The sequence below is a fragment of the Hemicordylus capensis genome, chromosome 2 (genome assembly GCF_027244095.1).
Source record: "Hemicordylus capensis ecotype Gifberg chromosome 2, rHemCap1.1.pri, whole genome shotgun sequence".
Taxonomy (NCBI): Eukaryota; Metazoa; Chordata; class Lepidosauria; order Squamata; family Cordylidae; genus Hemicordylus; species Hemicordylus capensis.
In genome coordinates this window covers 1,208,619-1,226,624 of record NC_069658.1, presented here as the reverse complement: position 1 = coordinate 1,226,624, position 18,006 = coordinate 1,208,619, and the positions used below count along the sequence as shown (strand labels likewise).

At 59.5% G+C, this 18,006-nt stretch overlaps 1 protein-coding gene across 1 annotated transcript in view; it reads right to left on the bottom strand.

Annotated features, from left to right (window-relative positions):
* Positions 1-3,560: 3,560 nt before the first annotated feature.
* Positions 3,561-18,006, bottom strand: part of ATOSB (atos homolog B) — a 35,199-nt gene continuing 20,753 nt past the window's right edge. The window contains exons 3-9 of the mRNA XM_053297562.1: positions 11,670-12,778; positions 9,826-9,884; positions 9,474-9,582; positions 7,059-7,217; positions 6,675-6,743; positions 6,264-6,454; positions 3,561-5,265 (exon numbers count right to left, since the gene is read on the bottom strand). Coding sequence (XP_053153537.1) covers positions 5,112-5,265; positions 6,264-6,454; positions 6,675-6,743; positions 7,059-7,217; positions 9,474-9,582; positions 9,826-9,884; positions 11,670-12,692 — 1,764 coding nt within the window. The 5' untranslated portion in view covers positions 12,693-12,778 and the 3' untranslated portion in view covers positions 3,561-5,111. The remainder of the gene's footprint in view (positions 5,266-6,263; positions 6,455-6,674; positions 6,744-7,058; positions 7,218-9,473; positions 9,583-9,825; positions 9,885-11,669; positions 12,779-18,006) is intronic.

Here is an 18,006-nt window from a genome sequence, read left to right as displayed (position 1 = left end):
TCTCTTCGCAGCTGGCTCTGTTCCGTCCCAGCGCCGCCGCATCCCTCGCGTGGCGGCTGCTGCTGGGGCCTTTTTAGAGGGTGATCATCCCCTATTGAGACTGGGAAACACCTCACTTATTTTTCTAGGTGAATCGAGTCAACTTCACTACTACGGTCAATGACCAGCAAAAAAAAAATTTTTTTAAAAACCCTAAAAAAACCCCAACAACTTTGAGAACTTTCCTGGTGGAAAAAAGGCATGCAAATAATAGTCACAGTAAACGAGAGGCTGCACGAGGGCTGGAATTCGCATTGCAAAGGCTCCTTTTTAAAGGCAGCTTGCAGCTCCTCTCATTTCCCTCCTTCCCGGGGGTGGCATTTAAAGACAGCACCGCCTGCAGCCCAGAAATGACCTGCAGGGCCAGTGAGAAGCGTCTCTCTGGCCACTTCATATCTCTATGGTGCAAGGCTGATCCGAGAGAGCTATAGAGCGGCGGGGAAACGAGAGAGCCTGTGACCTAGAGCGCCCAATGGCGGACCTCCGCTTCGTCCATCTCTTGCTCCCTGGTGCACTATATGTGCGTGTGCTCCCCGGTAACAAGGCCGGCGCTAAAGGTTCCGCTCACTGGTGGCAGAGGAGCCTGAACGAGCTGCTGCTCTTTTCGTGGGGCCAATGCATGGAACGTGTTCCTGGAAAGGCGGGGAGGACCTGAAGGTCGGGAAATGTAGGGCTTACAATCGGAAGTATTTTTTCACACCACACAGAATTAACCTCTGGAATTCTTTGCCACATGTGGTGACGGTCACTGTTTTGAATGGCTTTAAAAGGGGATTAGACAAATTCATGGAGAAGAGGTCTATCCGTGGCTACTAGTCTGGTGGCTACAGGCCACCTCCAGCCTCTACCTACCAGGGGAGCAATGGCAGGAGAGAGGGCCTGCCCTCAGCTCCTGCCTGTGGGCTTCTTAGGGGCATCTGCTGGGCCACTGTGTGAACAGGGTGCTGGACCAGATCGGCCTCATCAGGATGCATCTCATGGGGAGGGTGCTGCTGCTCCTCCCCGCTACAGGTGCCAGTGAAGCAGGAGGCAGCTCAGCCCCAAGGGGCACCCACCAGTGCACTGCATTTGGAAGCAACGATTTCCCCAGCGAGGAAAGGGCTGGAAGAAGCCTCGGTGGTGCTGGGCACCTTTGCAGAATGCCCACACGTGCCAGCCTGGTAGTTGATCGCTTATAGCAAGTGGTTCTCAAATGGAGGTTCTCAACCATTGCTGAACTAGAGCAAAATCTAGGACCAACAAACGGAAGTACTTTCTCACACAACGCATAATCCACTTGTGGAATTCTTGATGTGGTGACAGCCAACAACCTGGATGGCTTTATGAAGGGTTAACTTCATGGAGGAGAGGGCTATCAACAGCTACTAATCTGAGGGCTATAGGCCACCTCCAGCCTCCAAGGCAGGATGCCTCTGAGTCCCAGTTGCAGGGGAGTAAGAGCAGCAGATGAGAGGGCATGCCCTCAACTCCTGCCTGTGGCTTCCAGCGGCATCTGGTGGGCCATTGTGTGAAACGGGATGCTGGACTAGATGGGCCTCCTTGGGCCTGATCCTGCAGGGCTGTTCTTATGTTTTCTCACCCGCTGCCACTATGGCCTGGTGTAGAAGATGCTGTACAGCTGATTCATTGAGGATGCTGCTTTGCATTATCCTGCTTTGCTTAAAACGCCACACTAAGCCCACCGACTTCACAGGTGGATAACTGAAAAGGAGGTGACCTGCCAACCTGTTTGGCCTCAAACTTATGCCTCTAACACTGCCCAGAGCCGCAAGTTTGGGCAGGGTATAAATTTAATAAATAAATAAATAGCAGCAGCCAGGAGCCAAGTCACATTTAACTGGATTTCAACATCAATCCCTGCCTGCAGCTAGTGCTCCCGCTTCTGCTGTTCTTCAGAATTCCTGGGAAATTGCCACTGTGCTGTTTAGCCACTGTTGAAGCAGATACCTCAAGATACCAGTTTTTGTAAGGAATTCACATTTGAGAAATAAATCTTATTTTTGAATATTCCAGCACCTTAAGATTATGCATCTCCAGCTCCCTTTAAACTTTATGGGCTGAGCTGCCAGCTCTTCCAAATAACCATCAATTGCACACAACTTCACAGCTCTCCACAAAGTAATGCTTAATTTCATTTTTAATAGAAAGCTTGATGTCCTGTATTTTTTAATTATTGACAGGGTTTTGGTCCCTTGTTTCAAGTCAGGCATGGGCTGAAATGTATTTTGGAAATGATACAATTCTCTGCCTATTAGGGAAGGGGAAGGGAGCTTCTGTAGCCTACTAGACAACTCCCCACCCTCTGACAACAGCCTGAAGGAGACACAGGCAGTCAGCACTACTGCCATGTGATGGAACTCCAGAAGCTTCACCATCTAGAACACAGATTTCATTTAACTAGCATGGCTACTAGATACATAGAGGCCTTTCCCTAGATTTGCCTAATGCCTTTGAAATTAATTGGCCACCAGGATATCCTGTAGTAATGAATTCTCTACATCAACAGAAATGGATAGATAAAGTGTCTAGAAAGAAACCTCCCTTTCCTTCCTTCCTTCAATGGCGGAGACGTCTTGTTTGCAGTCCAAGAGCAAAATGCCAAGTCTCCACCTATTCTCACTTCAGCCACCATGGCTACAGATTGTACATAAAAGCCCTTTGCCAGCTACTCAACACAACAGAAAATAAAAGCTTGTCAGGCAACTGCCTCTACCAAAAGAGCTGCAATTAGCAAATTGCTCTTCAAACATGCCCATCCTGGTCTTCTGCTTTAATTCTTATTTGGCTGAAGGGATAAGAAAATATCCAGTTTGCAGTTGACTTGGATGAAAAATGATTTTCCAAAGCCAGTTGTAGAGTGTCTCATGCCCTTACAGGAGATGGAGGCACGTTGCCCCCAAATGTTGGAGGCAGGGGCACAGTGGGGGTATTGGATTGAAATGGAGGCACACCAACTGCTGCATTCAAAAATGTGTGTCTGGTCTTGACCAGCTCCCGCCATACTTGCACTGTGGAATAGCAGATAAAGCAGCCTCCTCCCATTCTGCCCGGCCCCCACTTCAGGGATGGAGCCTTGCAGAAGCAGCAGGCCACTGACTATCACCTGCAGAGCAGGGGGAGCACTGAGTGGGAGCCGTTGCCTTCCTGTCTGGCTTGTGAGCTTCCTAGAGGCAGCACGGTGGGAAAGTGCCTGGATTTAGACTGACCTTTAGTCTGATACAGCAGAGCTCCACTTACAGCCTTCGATGGAGTGAAACGCCCTCACTGTAAAAGGGACTTCCTTCTTGGTAAATGTCGTTCAGACTGAACCCTAAGACTCCTCCTCTGAACAAAGGTGTTTCAGCCAGTTGCAATTAGGTTGAGGTTGCCTACTGGCCACCGTTAAGTGGGTCAGACGCCCAAGCGTGAACCTGGGCGCTCTTCCACCTTCCATCAGGCAGATCTTTGCGCTGGTCACAAGAACAGAGTCTTATTCCATTAGGAATGAAAGGTATTGCAAACACAAAGGAAGACACCCTCCATAGCCAAACACACATTTATAGCATTTTCTTTTTTAAAAAAGATAGAAAGCATCACGTACAATTCTTTCTGTCTTTTTTTTTAAATATATGTATATGTATATATATATATATATAAATATCTTCAAGTGTCTGCAATGGATGCCCCACTCCTACTTCAGCTTGGGAGGGGGACATGGGAGATGCCACTCAAACCCAAACCGTACAGGCAGAGTGGCGATTCTGGGGGACAAATCTGCCCCTACTCCCAGGCAGCCGGCCAGACTCCTTCCCAGAAGCAAGGCTGCCTGTCATTTGGACATGGCACAGATGCCCTTGGCCCCTCCCCCACGGGAAAGTGGGGCCTGGAGGCCTTCAGCAGAGCAGCTACAAAGGCAGCATGTATGACTGTCCCTTGCAGGGTTGGTTTTTTGTTTCTGGTTTTTTAAGCAGACACCAGGAGACCACCATGCAGGAGTCTCAGTGCCAGCTCAGCTCTGTGCTCTTCCACCACCAGCAGCAGCAAATTTGGCACCATCTTCCTCTTCAGTGGGGCAGTCCTGTGGTCAGGACATCAACACAGCAGCAATCTCCACAGGGCCAGCCGTTCAAGAAGAGGCCCCTGGCTTCTCACTGCCCGCACCCTCAGCATTCCTCCTTTGGGCCAGGAACCCAGAGCAGGAGCAGGAGCAGGAGCAGGGCGGGCAGGAAAAGCAGAGCAGTTCTCCTCTCTCTGCTACCGCTGCCGGTGAGGCCACCTTGGGGCACCGGAAGCAAGCCACGGGGGCCACCCCCTCCCTGTCAAGGGAGGCGCTACTGACACAGCCGGCTAGCAGACGGAGAAATAGGTTGTGGGCTAATGCTGTGGACTGGCCCGAGGGCAGGGGCAGACACCGCCCTGGCTGCGAGCGGAGAGGAGAGAGAGAGAGAGAGAAGGCAGGTGGCCGCCTCTGGGGCCCTGGAGCTGGCACTCAGCCACAGCTGGGGGAGGCTGCCGATGGGCTGCCCCCTCACGTCAGCCAATTCGCCCTCCCCAAGGAAGTTTAGGAGAAGCTGTGCAGCCGCCCCACTCGCCGCCGCTGCCGCCGCCGCCTGCCCCGCTTCTGGCCAGAGCCCCTTTCCCACTGGGGATGGGGAGAGATGGTAGGCTGGGTGGCAAAAGGCCCACCCAGCAGCTGGAGGAGCCCCATCCCGGTGAACCCAACGGCTTCTCCTCTTCCGTAGGACCCTTTCAGTGCCCTTCATTTCCAGCCTCTTCCTTCCTCCCCACCCGCTCCCCTTTCCTCAGAAGCCATCACGGCCCCCTCGCAGTAACGCAGCCCCTCATTCCACGCAGGCCCACCCCCTTCTCTTGCAGGGGCCCCCTGCACCAGGACTAGAGCCGGAGACGCACAGCAATTGTGATCCAAGCCAGGCACAGGTTTCTCTTCGGCCCCAACCGCCACAACAGACGCCACACACAGTTCAGTCTGGGGCTGCGGCAGCGGCAGCCTCTCCCCGCCCCAGGGAGGCATTCCCGCCTGCCTGCCTGCCTCCTCCGGCAGAGTGCTGGCTCCCGGCACAGATCGCGGCCCCTCAGGCTCGTGGCGAGTAGCAGGGGTTGCGCGGCAATTCCGTGAAGGACTTCAGCTCGTAGGGGATCCCCGAGTCCAGCTCGATCGACTTGCGGGAGAAGAGCAGGCGGATGTCGTCATGCAGGTAGATCTTCCCCGACTTGGAGCTGTGGAACCTGGGAAGCGAGAAAGGCAGGCAGGCGCTTCAGGGACGCCGTGGGGACCCACGGGCAGCGGGCTGCTCTGTCTGGGGGCGAGGAGGGGGCAGAGAGAGGTCTGGCCGGGCTTGTGGGCAAACCAGTCTTCTGAATGGACGGAGGAGGAGGTCTGATCCAAGTGCTTTGCCCCACCCCAGTCCTGAGGGGGCAGCACGGCAGGGAAAGGCCAGATCCATGGGGGCCAGAGGAGGCCGTGCATATGCAGAATGGCCTCTTTCCCATGGATACCTTCAAGGATGCCGTCCAAACCAGCAGCCCGCCTCCAGGCCCACCACCGTTGCCAAGAACAGCAGCACGGAACTGCTGCAGGGGGGCCCACCCATGGCAACGCAAAGGGAGCAGCAATGGGCAAGTTGCCTTTTTAAGAACAGCAAGCGCCCAACCTCCAGGACTGCACAGATCATTTTTAAAAAGCACGTGAAAACCCACCTCTTCACCCAAGCCTTTTCAGCTTTTTAAACGTTTGTTTTAATCAGTTTGTGACTTTTAGATTGTCTAAATTGTTTCTTAAGTTTTTTGCCTAAGTTTTAACTTGTTTTATGTTAGGGTTAACCACCCAGAGATGAAAGTTCGGGGTGGTGTACAAATTTGACAAACAAACAAATAATCTTGCTGTGAATGGCTCTCTGGAACCTCCACATTCAGAGGCAGTATACCCCTCAGTTGCTGGGGGGGGGAGGAGGGCAAGAGCCTTCATGTTCTGTTTGTGGCCTACCCAGAGGCACCTGGTGGGTCATGGAGGGAAACCGGATGCTGGACTAGTTGGGCCTTCTTGGGTCTGATCCAGCAGCCAGGCAATTCTGATGGCCTTGCACGAACATGCAGGCGATGCACAGAGACGGGCTCAGCAGGGGGCCTGGGTATGCCCAGCTCCTCGCCAGGAGGGAGCAGGCCAGTCCTGGCGCCCAGGGGCTTCCGGGGGACCCAGGGGGACCCCGCCCTCCCCCCGCCCTTACCTCAGGTGCATCAGGTAGCAGAGCACCCTCTTGGGCAGCTCCCCCAGGGCTGGGCCAGGCCCCTGCTCCTCCCCCACGGGCACCAGGAAGATCCGATGGCGCAGGAAGGTGACGTGGTTGGCGGGCATGTCGTGGAAGTCATAGGTCACCAGGAACATCTTCACCACTGTCTTGTTGGGGTTGAATAAGGTCTGGAACGGGAGTGCAAATCAGCTGAGCAGTGGGGGGCGTCTGTGTGTGTCAGGCGGGGGGGGGGACACCGACGACAATGCCCTGCGGAGAGGCAACCACTGCAGAGGCAGAGCTCTGGGCTGCTCCTCCCCACCATCTTGAGCAGCCTCCCTCCCTCCCTCGGATCCAAGGCAAAAGGCCCACCTCCCAGCCCCCTCCTTGCAGCCTGCGCAGACTCACCACTTGGATGGTGCCCGTCTTGGGGATGCTGTAACCCTTCTTTCCCAGAGCTTCCAAGTCAATGACTCCCTAGGGCAGAGACAAAGCAGGGAAGGCAGCCGGTGGGCGTGGGGAACAGCCACCAAAGCCCTCCCCAGCTTGGCAGCCGGTGACGGGGGCCAAACGAGAGGCTCGTGGGCCATTAAAGCCTCCCACCTGAGACCAGGAGTGGGCTGCGGGTGGCCAAGGGGGAGGAACCCCTGGGTGTATCCCGAGTGGGGCTGCTGCCAGCCCCGTGGCCCACCGCGGGGAGCTCTCTGGGGTTTGGACAGCCACGCTCCTGCTCCCCGGCAGCCAAGGCCCACCCCCCCGTCCTGCGACATCCCCTCGGCAGGAGCCACGTACCAGGAAGGGCGAGGGGGCGCTGTGCTCGGCAATGTCAAAGTAGGTGACCGCGACGGGCAAGGTGGCATGCTGCGGGCAGTACGAGCCGCTGGCCCCAATCTCGGCCGTGAAGCCCTCAATCTGGCCGGACGGTGGGAAGCAGCCCTTCAAGATGGACTCCTGCGTGGACAGGTCGGGGAGGGGACAGCAGTCGGGACGGAGGAGACACGGGCAGGCCATCTCCAGCGCCCACACCGGGGCGGGGGGACGGGACCCCGGAGTGCCACCCATCCGGGCCCCTCAGGCGGCCTGTATGCACAGCCTGCTCCCTGCTTCGGGAGGCCAAGGGCTCCGACCCCCCACCCCACGTGAGCGGTATTTATGGCCTTCCACGGGCTGCCCATTTGGAGACCCTGGCAAAGGGCTCTGGAGGCCTTTCCCCTGCTGGCCCCATTCACAACAGCTTACGCCAGAGCCCCTGAGCGCCATCAGCTGGTCCACAATTTGCTGGAAGTGGAATGAGATCCGGAGGCTCCAGCCAGCACTGAGCAGAGCCCCCCGTTTCCCAGCAAGGCCCTCCCTTGTGGGTTCTGCAGCAAAGGCTCTGGCCAATGCCTGGCTCCAACAGGTCCGCTCCCTTCCTGGGGACTCCAGCCAGGGGACTGAAGACGCAGGAGCCCCACAGAGGGCCTCTCTCAGACGGCCCCTGGGCCGCTTGCTACTCATGGGGGGGGGTGGGGTTACCCTCCAATTATTTCTCCCACCCCACCCCAGAGGAAATACCACTATTTTGCTACAGAAAAGAAACCTTAGTGCAAGGAGCGCAATAATTAAGCCTTCTCCTGCTTGGAAACAGACCTGGGGCAGTTAAGAGGCTTCGTTATTGTTAAAACTCCCAACTGCAATCAACAGAAGCAATAGAACGGAAAAGGCCTGAAAAAAGGATTTGCATTTTTAAAAGCCTCGATGGCACTTTGCTTGTTTATACCAGACAGGCTTATGGGTCAACGACAGTTTATTGCAAAAATCCAACACAAGTTAAGAACTGTAGTTGCTCATCCTAACGAGCTGGGGTGTGTGTGTGTGTGTGTGTGTGTGTGTGCAGATGGTGGTGCAGATGGCTCTGCTTCCGCTCTCTCCTGTGCTGCCTGCAGGTTGGCCATTCATCAAGTAGAGCTACACGTTTAACCTGATGAATGGCCAGCCTGCAGGCAGCACAGGTCACCGCATCTAAAGGAGGACATAGTAGAACTGGGAAAGGTGCAGAAGAGGGCAACCAAGATGATCAGGGGCCTACAGCACCTTTCTTATGAGGCAAAGCTACAACACCTGGGGCTTTTTAGTTTAGAAAAAAGACGACTGCGGGGAGACATGATAGAGGTCTATAGAATCAAGCATGGTGTGGAAAAAGTGGACAGAGAGAAATTCTTCTCCCTGTCGCATAACACTAGAAACGGAGGTCACTCCATGAAATTGATTGCCAGGAAATCTAGGACCAACAAACAGAAGTACTTTTTCACACAATGCATACTCAACTTGTGGAACTCTCTGCCACAAGATGTGGTGATAGCCAGCAACCTGGATGGCTTTAAGAGGGGCTTGGATAACTTCATGGAGGAGAGGTCTATTGACAGCTACTAGTCGGAGGGCTGTAGGCCACCTCCAGCCTCCAAGGCAGGATGCCTCTGAGTCCCAGTTGCAGGGGAGGAACAGCAGGAGACGAGAGGGCCTGCCCCTTTCAGCTCCTGCCTGTGGGCTTCCAGCAGCATCTGGTGGGCCACGGTGTGAAACAGGATATGCTGGACTAGATGGGCCTCCTTGAGGGGCCTGACCCAGCAGGGCTGTTCTGGTGTTCACAGGGGAGAGAGGAGCACCCTGAGCTGCAGCCAGGAAGCAGGGGCAGCTGCACCTCCCTTGGCGGCACCCCCCGCCCCCGGCTCATTAGGGCAAGCCGCTGCTGCCGCGGGGCGGGGGGGGGGGACCCCCAGTAAGACAAGACTGAAAATGGCAGAACAATTTGACCCCTCTGTCTGTGGAAAAGAAGGAAAGGGGTGGCCAGGGATGGCCACCCGGCAGCCCAGGCTGTGGCCAAAGCCAGCCGAGCTCCCGCCAGGCCCTTCAGCCGCTCATTCCACAGCGAAAGCCAAGGACAGGCAGCTGGGCCCTCCAGAGCCCTTTGCGGCTTGGGGCGGCCAAGACTCCCGCGGCTCCCCCTCTTTGGAGAGGAGGGCTGGTCAGCCCTGCCCCAACGTCTTGGCTTGCGGGGGGGAATTGCGGGGGGGGGAGGCAACGCCAGCCTGGCTCCCTTCAGGACCAGCGAGCCCGTGTCAGAAAGAAGTGGCCCGGCAGAGCCAAGGCTCCCCACCTCGCCTCCCTCCGGGTCAGAGCCAGAGTGGCCTCCTGGGAATCCAGCCCCGCCCTAGGCCCCCCTGTTACCTCAAAGTTCCCCAGCAGGGCCCGGCTGGTGGAGGGGGTGGCGGCCCAGGGGGCGGGGGTGGGCCTGCTGCCCGCTGGACTCCGGCGTAGGCTGCTGCGGAGACGTCTCCTGTTGGGGCAGAAGGCCGGGGTCAGTCCTGGCGGGTGCCCCAGGCCCACCACCCAGAGGGGCCTGCTGGGCTCGAGGATGGAGCAATGCGGGGGGGGGGAGGCGGCAGCTTCACTGGGTCAGGCCCCACTGATCCCTTGAGCCGGGGCGCGGGGGGGAGCAGCAGCCGGCATGCCGGGCTCTGGGAGTCACGGGCCCCCAGCCCCACAGACCAGCCACTCCCTGGGGGCAGGGGACACTTACTGCTTGAGACACAGCCCAGTCTTCAGCTGGCGGCTGGCGGCGCTGCTGTTGGCGGAGCCCTGTGTGGGGTGGGGGGGAGACACAAGGGAGGGGGCGCTAGGACCAGAATCTGCCAACACAGCCCGAGCGGCCCTCCCGTGGCAGAGCTCTCCTTGTGGCTGGCTGGGACTCCTTCCGTTTCACACACAGCGGGCACTTCCTTGGACGGGGCCAAGGTGAGACTGGGGCCTGAGGGGCAGGCCGCCTCAGAGGGGACCTGCAGCACGCTCCCCCTCGGGCAGTGCCCACCGCCAAGCCCCGGAGGCACAGCCCCAGGCGTGGCCGCCCTGCTCGGACCCACCACAGCTGCCCAGGAGAGGCCCCTCTTTGGGCAGCAGTCATCCCACCCGCAGTCTCCCAGGGCACTGGCCTTCCAGAAGCAGCACTACCCCAGATCCCAGGTGTGTGGGGGGGGGGGGGGCGGGAACGGGGTGTGGCGCAAGATGGGACCATGGGCTGAGCGGGGGAGGGCCGTCTGGCAGGTGCAGGGGGGCAACCCAAATAACCCCAGCCCTGAGCCCCAGAGGCGGCTTGGGAGCAAGAACGCTGCCACGTGCCTGGGCCACTCCGGAGAGAGAGAGGCAGAGGCAGGAAGCTCACGTGCTCAGCAGCCAGCCGGGGACCGCCCTGGCATGGGGAGGGGAAACTGCCCCCAGGCCCGCCAAGGCGACGCTGGGGGTGGGAAGGGTGTTCTCCGGCCCCTGAGAAGTCGCCGAGTGGAGAGAAGAGGGCCCCTCCCAGCCTAGCCTCTTCAGCACCTGGGCCGATCGGGGCTCCACTCTGCAGCCACCTTTCCCCACGTGGGAGCCCATTTCAAGGAGAGCGCTTCTGAGCAGAGCAAGGCCCCGCGGCGCCAGCCTGCCTAGATCCCGAAGGGCAGTTCTCAAGCACCCCCACTGCTGTCCCCGCGGTCCTCTGCCCCTCGACTCAGGCCTCAAACAGCATCCAGCCGGGAACCAGAGCGAGGACATCTCAAAGCAGAGACCGCAGGAGGAAGGGCGCGTCTTCTAGCGTGGCTGGTGCGCCGTTCCTTTTGCCAGGTCCGCCCCACCCACCCGCCCCTTGAAGGAAAGAGAACAACTCTGATTTGACCAGCCACCCCCGACTCCCCTTGGCCAGAGACAGCACTGCAGGTGCCTCCACCCAAGGACCCGGCTTCTCCAGCCTTAGGGACAGCTTTGAGACTCCGTGTGGGCCGTCCCAAGGAGCCAGCAGGGCACCCACGCAGGCACAGCGGCCTCAGCCTCCCATCAGCATCAGCAGCTCCGGTGGTTCCTCTCTCTCTCTCTGCCTCCCCTGCCCAAGCGCTGCACTGCCTGCAGGCTGGCCATTTGTCTGGTCAAGCGGTACGCAGCTCTACCTGAGGAACGGTCAGCCTGCAGGCAGCAGCTGGAGCGGGAGAGAAAGGAGCAACCTGAGCGCTGCCGGGAAGCAGAGGCAGCTATGCCTCCTTGGGCGCCCCCCCCCCCCCGGCTCCTTAGGACAAGCCACTACTGCGTACTGACATGCCAAAGAGACCCCCTCCGACATCACCGCACTCTCACTGTATAGAAGCCGGAGGGGAGAGTTACTGCCAGGCCTTCACGGAGAGAGAGAGGCAGCAGAGACCTCGTTTCATACCGTCTACGAGGGGCAAAGCAGCTCAGGCGTTTCCCCAAATATCTGCAGAAGGGGGTCTCTCTCTCTCTCTCTCTCTCTGCCCCCGAACCCGCTCTCCCACCCCTCGGCTTCCCCTCACACCTGCCCAGGAGGCTGGCGCATCGCGGTGGCTTCGCTCCCCAACTCAGAGCGAGCCGAGGACTCACCCTGGCTGGAGGCAGCAGGTGGTTCCAGAAGGGGGCCCCCTTGGCGTCCGTGCTGCGGCAGGCGGCTGGGGTGGCGGGGCACTGCAGGGCCCTCCTCCTCCTCCTCTTCCGGGCCGGCGAGAGGCCCTCGTCCTCAGAGCCCGTCTCCGTCGCCCCTTCGGCTGAGGGCAGCAGCTTCCGCTTGGCCGGACAGCTGCCACTGCCGGCCCCAGGGAGCCGGGCACTCGAGCACGGGGTCTTCTCGGAGGAGCCCAGCCCACTGGCCTCCGGGTTCCGGGCTGCCGCCAGAGGGCCAGGCTCTGCATGCCCGCTGGCCTCGAGCGGCTGCCCCGGCGGGGAGGGGTGTGCAAGGTTGTGCAAATCAGGATCAAGGGGGAGCTTCGGGCTGCCAGCCCCCTCGTCCTGCTGGGCCCCATTCTCCTCCCCTTGCCTCCTGGCGGGGCCAGCGTCCCTGGGGCGATCCCCCAGCAGTGCGGGGGCACAGTCTCTCGTGTGCAAAGTGCTGCAGGGGGGGTGCGGCGCTGCCTGTGCGGTGCCCCCCAGGGTCCTGGCCGGCCGGGGCTCCCAGCCCCCAAAGCGGCTGGGAGGAGCCTCCTGGCGGTGCTCAAAGACCCGGAGGCCGCTGTGGGAGAAGTGCTGGGCAGCGCCCCCCAGGGACAGCTCGTCCACCAGGAGCCCATCTTCGATGGCGTCGTCCCAGGGCCCGCTGCCCGCCGACTCCCACTCGCCCTTGGCCGCCCGCTGGGGCTCCAGGCAGGCCCGCTTGATGGGCTGCCGCCCGGGGGCCCTCTGCTCTGGCGGGTGGGAGCAGCCAGCCAGCGGGGAGAAGATGGACACCTGGTACACTTTCTGGCAGGTCAGCTCTGGCGGGCTGCAGCCCATGAGGACCCCGGGGCGCCAGGGGCGCGGGCCCGCCGTGTCCTCCTCCTCCTCCTCCTCCTCCTCCTCCTCCTCCTCCTGCTGGCTCGCCGTCCCTGCGCTGAGCTCCTGGGGGAGGGCCGACTCAGCGTTGATATGCCGCATGAGGGGTAGGGGTGGGGGGCTAAAGTGCCGCGGGGTCAGGGAGTCTGGGCGAGCCCCCTGCTACGACGCGTGCTGCATGGCGGCATCTGGAAGACAACCAAGAGGGAAGGGATGCAGGGAGGCATCCGGGCCAGGGAGTGGCCCCAGGAGGCCGATCCTCCCCCACCCCACCCCACCCCACCCCACCCCACCGCCACCCACTTCCCGGTCTAGTCAGCCTCCTGCACACGTTAAGCTCTCTGGGCAGAGCTGCGGGCTCTTCCTGAGCAAAGCGGGACGGAAGCAGGCAGTAGTGCCCGGCCCCAACGAGCCAGCAGGGCGCCAAAGGAGACGCAGCTGCCTCTGCTCCCCTGCAGCTGCTCGGGTCGCTCCTCTCTCTCCCGCCCTGCCCAAGAGCTGCACTGGCCATCAGTCAGGTAGAGCTGGGCAGCCACCATACAGTTCTACCTGACCAATGGCCAGCCTGCAGGCAGTGCAGCTCTTGGGCGGGGCAGGAGAGAGAGGAGCAACCAGAAGTGCCACCAGGAAGCAGAGGCAGCTGTGCCTCCTTTGGCATCCCACCCCACCCGGCTCATTAGGATGAGCTGCTACTGGACGCACCTCTGCCCGCCCTAAAGATCTACAGAAGGAAACCCGGGGAGAGAGCAATGGAGAGCGTGATCTGGACTGAGACGAACGTGGGGGGAACGGAGCATTGGTGACTCACCGTGAAGGCTCCTTCTTGCTGCAGGGTCCCAGGGCAGCTCAGAGATGGGTTATCTTCACCCACATGACTCCAAGGCCGGACTATGCAAATTAGTTAGCGTTTAAGTTCGGGAGGAGGAAGCCCCTCCCCAGTTCTTTTAGTACCAGAAGCGACAGGCACAGCGATGCGCAGCTAGCCCCTGGTAAACCATGTGCAAAAACCAAGTCAAACAGACACGGCCAAGAACTAACTAGGCCAACGTTACAGTAATCACTTGGCAGAAAATGTACACTAACGGATTTCTGGACGGTGGGAGCTGGCACGAAGGGTGGGTCGAGACGCCCTTGGACCCCGCAGCCAGAAGGCGCCTTCACGGTGAGTCACCAATGCTCCGTTCGCTGCTGCTCTGGGTCCGAGGGCGTCTCACAGAGGGGACTTACCAAAGCTCTGGGTCCCAAGAGGGAGGGCACCAGCTACTACCGTGCAGGGAGCACCTGCTGGAGGACTCTCCTCCCGGGCGCCGCCTGTGCAGATGCAAACACATCGTGTTTACTGTGTCTGGCAATGGCAGAGGGAGCCCACCAGGTCGCCGCTCGGCAGATGTCCTGGACGGGAGCGGTAGTGGAAAGAGCCGCTGACGGGGCCGCTGACCTAGAGGAATGGGCGAGAACCATAGTCAGAGCCCTGAAGCCCTGTGATCCATATGCCAGAGATCTACAAGCCTTAAGCCACCTAGCTATGGTGGCGGGTGTCACTGGCCGACCCATGGAGAAAGGAAACACGGGGGGGGGGCTGACCCATGGAGAAAGGGGCCAATGTAGCCCTCGCTTGAAAAATAGCGAAGACCAGTTCCAGAGCTTCTCTACAAAGGGTAAAATGGAGCATTTCTCCAGTGCAAGGAGAAAGGAAACAAAGAGGAACTCAGAGGTTCTAATGTGCTTGGTCCGCCTGATGTAGATTGTGAGACATCTGCAGACGTCGAGCTCATGCCACGCCTCTTCCGCTGGGGGAAGCGGGTGCAGGCAAAAGGAAGGTAGCACGACGTCCTGGGACCTGTGAAAAGGGGAATGCTACCTTGGGACGGAAAAGGCTCTGGATGAGCTTAACCGAGTCTTCCGAGAAGATACCGAGGTTTTTGGGTACGGACAGAGCCCTGAGCTCAGACACCCTGCGTGCAGAGGTGATGGCCACTAGCAATGCAAGTCTGAGTGATAGTATCCGCAGGGGAAGAGAAGACAATGGCTCGACGCGGGGGGGCCCTGAAGGGCCTGGAGAACGGTATGCAGCTTCCAGGTGGGGAAACGGTGGACCACCGGCGGGGACAGGAGAGTAGCACCCTGCAGGGAACGTCTGAGGTGTGGGTGGCGACTACGGCCAGCTCTCTTAGAGGTACCTGCAATGAGACCCACGAGGGAGAAGGCTTGGCGTTTCAGAGGGATCGCCGAGAGACCCTTCTCCAAACCGTCTTGTAGGAACTGTAGCAAGTGAGACATGGAGGCGGACCCTCTTGGCACCCCGTGGTGGTCCGACCGGCGGAGGAAGGCCCTCCACACAGACTGATATATTTGGTTAGCGGAAGGGCGTCTGGAAGCTAGCATGGTGTTCAGGATGGTGTCGAGCGTCCATGGTGCTTCAGGAGGCGCTGCTCAGTTTCCAGGCGGCTAGCTTTAACCAGCCTGGATCGGGATGAGAGTCTGGGCCTTGTTGCAGGAGATCTGGCGTGACCGGGGGGGGGGGGCAGCAGGTGGGAGGTGAGGTTGTCGATCTCTGCGAACCGTGGCCTCCGTGGCCAGTACGGGGCCACCAGGATGAGCCGGGATTGAAGCAGCTCGACTCTGCGCAGGACCCTTGCCAGGAGGGGGGTGGGAGGGAGGAAATGCGCAGAAGCGACCCAGGGGCCATGGTGCCGAGAGGGCATCCACTGCTCCCGCCTGTCGGCAGGGAAATCTCGTGAAGAAGCGTGGCAACTGCGTGTCCACTGGGGTCGCAAACAGGTCCACCACTGGCAGGCCGAAACGCTTCACAACGAGGAGAAGGTTTTCGGGTTCGGGCACCATTCCCCTGGTAGGAAGTCCGAGTGGCTCAACCGGTCCGCTATTGTATTCAGGTTGCCCTGGACGTGGTGAGCCCTCAAGGCTTCCACACGGCGTTCTGCCCAGAGGAACAGTAGTGCTGTCTCCGCCTGGAGGGGCCCGGACCTGGTACCCCCCTTGACAATTTACGTGAGCCTTCGCCGTGGTGTTGTCCGTGTGGATAAGTACGTGGCGATGTAGCAGAGAGGTGACAAATTCCCGCAGGGCTAGGCAGATGGCCCTGAGTTCTAGCCAGTGTATGCTGTGTTGGCATTCCTCCGCCGACCACCTGCCCTGGACTGACCGGTGCCGACGGTGTGCTCCCCATCCCCTCTTGCTGGCATCCGTGGTCACGATGATCCTGGGGGGATCGAGGAACTCCGTCCCCCTCGAAAGATGTGTGTGTGGGGGGTGAGCCACTACCTTAGGGAGCGTCCAACTCCTTGGGGCACAGCAACCCGTCGGTTGGACTTAATAGCTATGCCCGTCTGAAAGGGAAGGAGGAACCACTGCAGAGGCCTCAGACGGAAACGCCCCCAGGGTTGCCACCATCAGACCCAGCAATCTGGACAGGTCCATGAGAGGTGCGAAGTTGGATTTCAGCACCATTCGTCCCCCTGACTCCAGGGTATGTCTTCGGCCCCGGGGCAGGAAGAGTTTGTCCAGCTGGGTGTCCATCAGCACTCCTAGGTGGAGGATCTGGCCTGCTGGGAGGAGTTTGGCCGCTTCCACAAACTGTTGAGGGGTGGGAGGCTTATGCTAGACTGCTTAGAACCTGGGAAGACTCGTGCACTTGTTGACCCACTGGCAGGGCCTCCTGAGAGGTTGCCGGGCTGGGCTCAAGGCATGTATGGTTCGGGCCGTAAGTGGGGCCAGATCTGCCACCTGGAAGTCTCTGGGGAGCTAAAGTGAGACTGGCGCTTGGGCATCAGGCCATTAGCCCTCAGACCTAGGTGGTCAAGGTCCTCCTGGCCCATTGGTTCAGTTGGTGAGTGGGGGTCCCCAATGGAGCTAGAAGGCCGTTGGAAGGGAAGGGCCAAGTTCCCCATACCACTATGAGGGGTAACCCTGGGGTTCTTGGGGACCCACGACCAGACATAACCACCCTACCTCACAGGGATGTTGTGAGGACAACAACATCTGAGCTCCTCGGAGAAGAGCAGAACACGAGTGTTGAACAGAAGTAATAAAATAAAATAAATCACAGAGGAGTGAACACGGAGCTCCCTCCGACTAAATCTGGAAGCCACACTGTGAGAGAAGGGAGAGGCCCGCCTGGTCCGCATTTCCCTTTAATTCATGTATTTATTGATTTCTTATGTATACTGTTAAGGCACCATCTCTCTCAGGACTTTGCCAATAATCCTCAATTCACGCACCCTAGGTAGGCGGCATATCCCCCGGAAGATCAAATAAGGCCTGGGCTACAGGGGTATTTGGGGTCAGACTAGATGACCCCGTGGAGCCCACAGTGGGGAGGTCAGACTACTGGGGGGAAAGAGCCAGCATGGGCCGAGCTCACCAGTTCCTCCGGTGCCGTCGAGGCTGGACTCCTGGTCACACGCCCTCCACAGCTGCCCGTGATCTGGCTGCCGGCGCCTTCTTGGGGCCTTCGAACCCGAGGCCGCCATTGCCGGCAGGGGAGGAGTACACGCGGTTTGGCCGCCCGGGCGAGCGGGGGTCGCGGGTACTCAAAATCAAACTCTGGCCAGCCGGGGGAGTCAGGGGAGAGCGGTACTGGAGGCGCTGCGGCTCGGACCGCTCCCTGCCCATCGGCTGCGCTCCCGGCTGCTGCGGGATGGCGCCACACGGCTGAAGAGCGGCGTCCACGTGCCCCGGAGGCCTCCGGCTGGAGTCCAAGCTCGCCGGCCAAGACAGCTCAGGGCGCAGTCGCTGGCGGCAGAGGAGGGGCGGGCCGGCCGGCCCGCGAGGTTCAGACTCCATCCGCATGTGTAGGGCTCTGGGGAGTCCTTGCCCAGGATAATAATGAGGATGAGCACGGACAGGTCAGTGCGAAGAGGCAGACACAGACAGCAACAGAGGAAAGGAAACCCAAAGCGCCCGAGCGCTGGGAGAGCTGCCTCTCGGACCCAGGGTGGCCTGGCTCTTCCGGGTCTATATGGCCAGGTGGGTGGGGAGGGTCCCCCAGGGAGGGAAGGGTCTGAAGCTGAGCCACGCCTGGGGGGGCTCCGCTGGCTAGGTTCCCCGTGGCCCTGAGGGGGCTGAGCCCGGGGACAGTTGTTGTGAACTACACCTGGTTTCGCACTCTGTGTATGCTCAGAGGGAAAACACAGGCCTGAATTCCACATAATTCTGGGTTGGTATTCTGGGATTAATGTTGGAGTAAGGGCGTCCCCAACACAGCGGACCCCTGATCAGAGATATCAGAGGAGTGGGCGCTAACATCCCACCGTCTGGACCTGGGCATTTGGGATCTCTCCGTATGCTTTCTCTTTTCCTTTGCCTTCCTAGAAGGGGAGATTCAGCGCTGGAGGAGGCCGGGGAGGCTCGCCTAGAGCGCTGGCGCTTTTCTGCTTGTAAGGCATCATATCGCTCA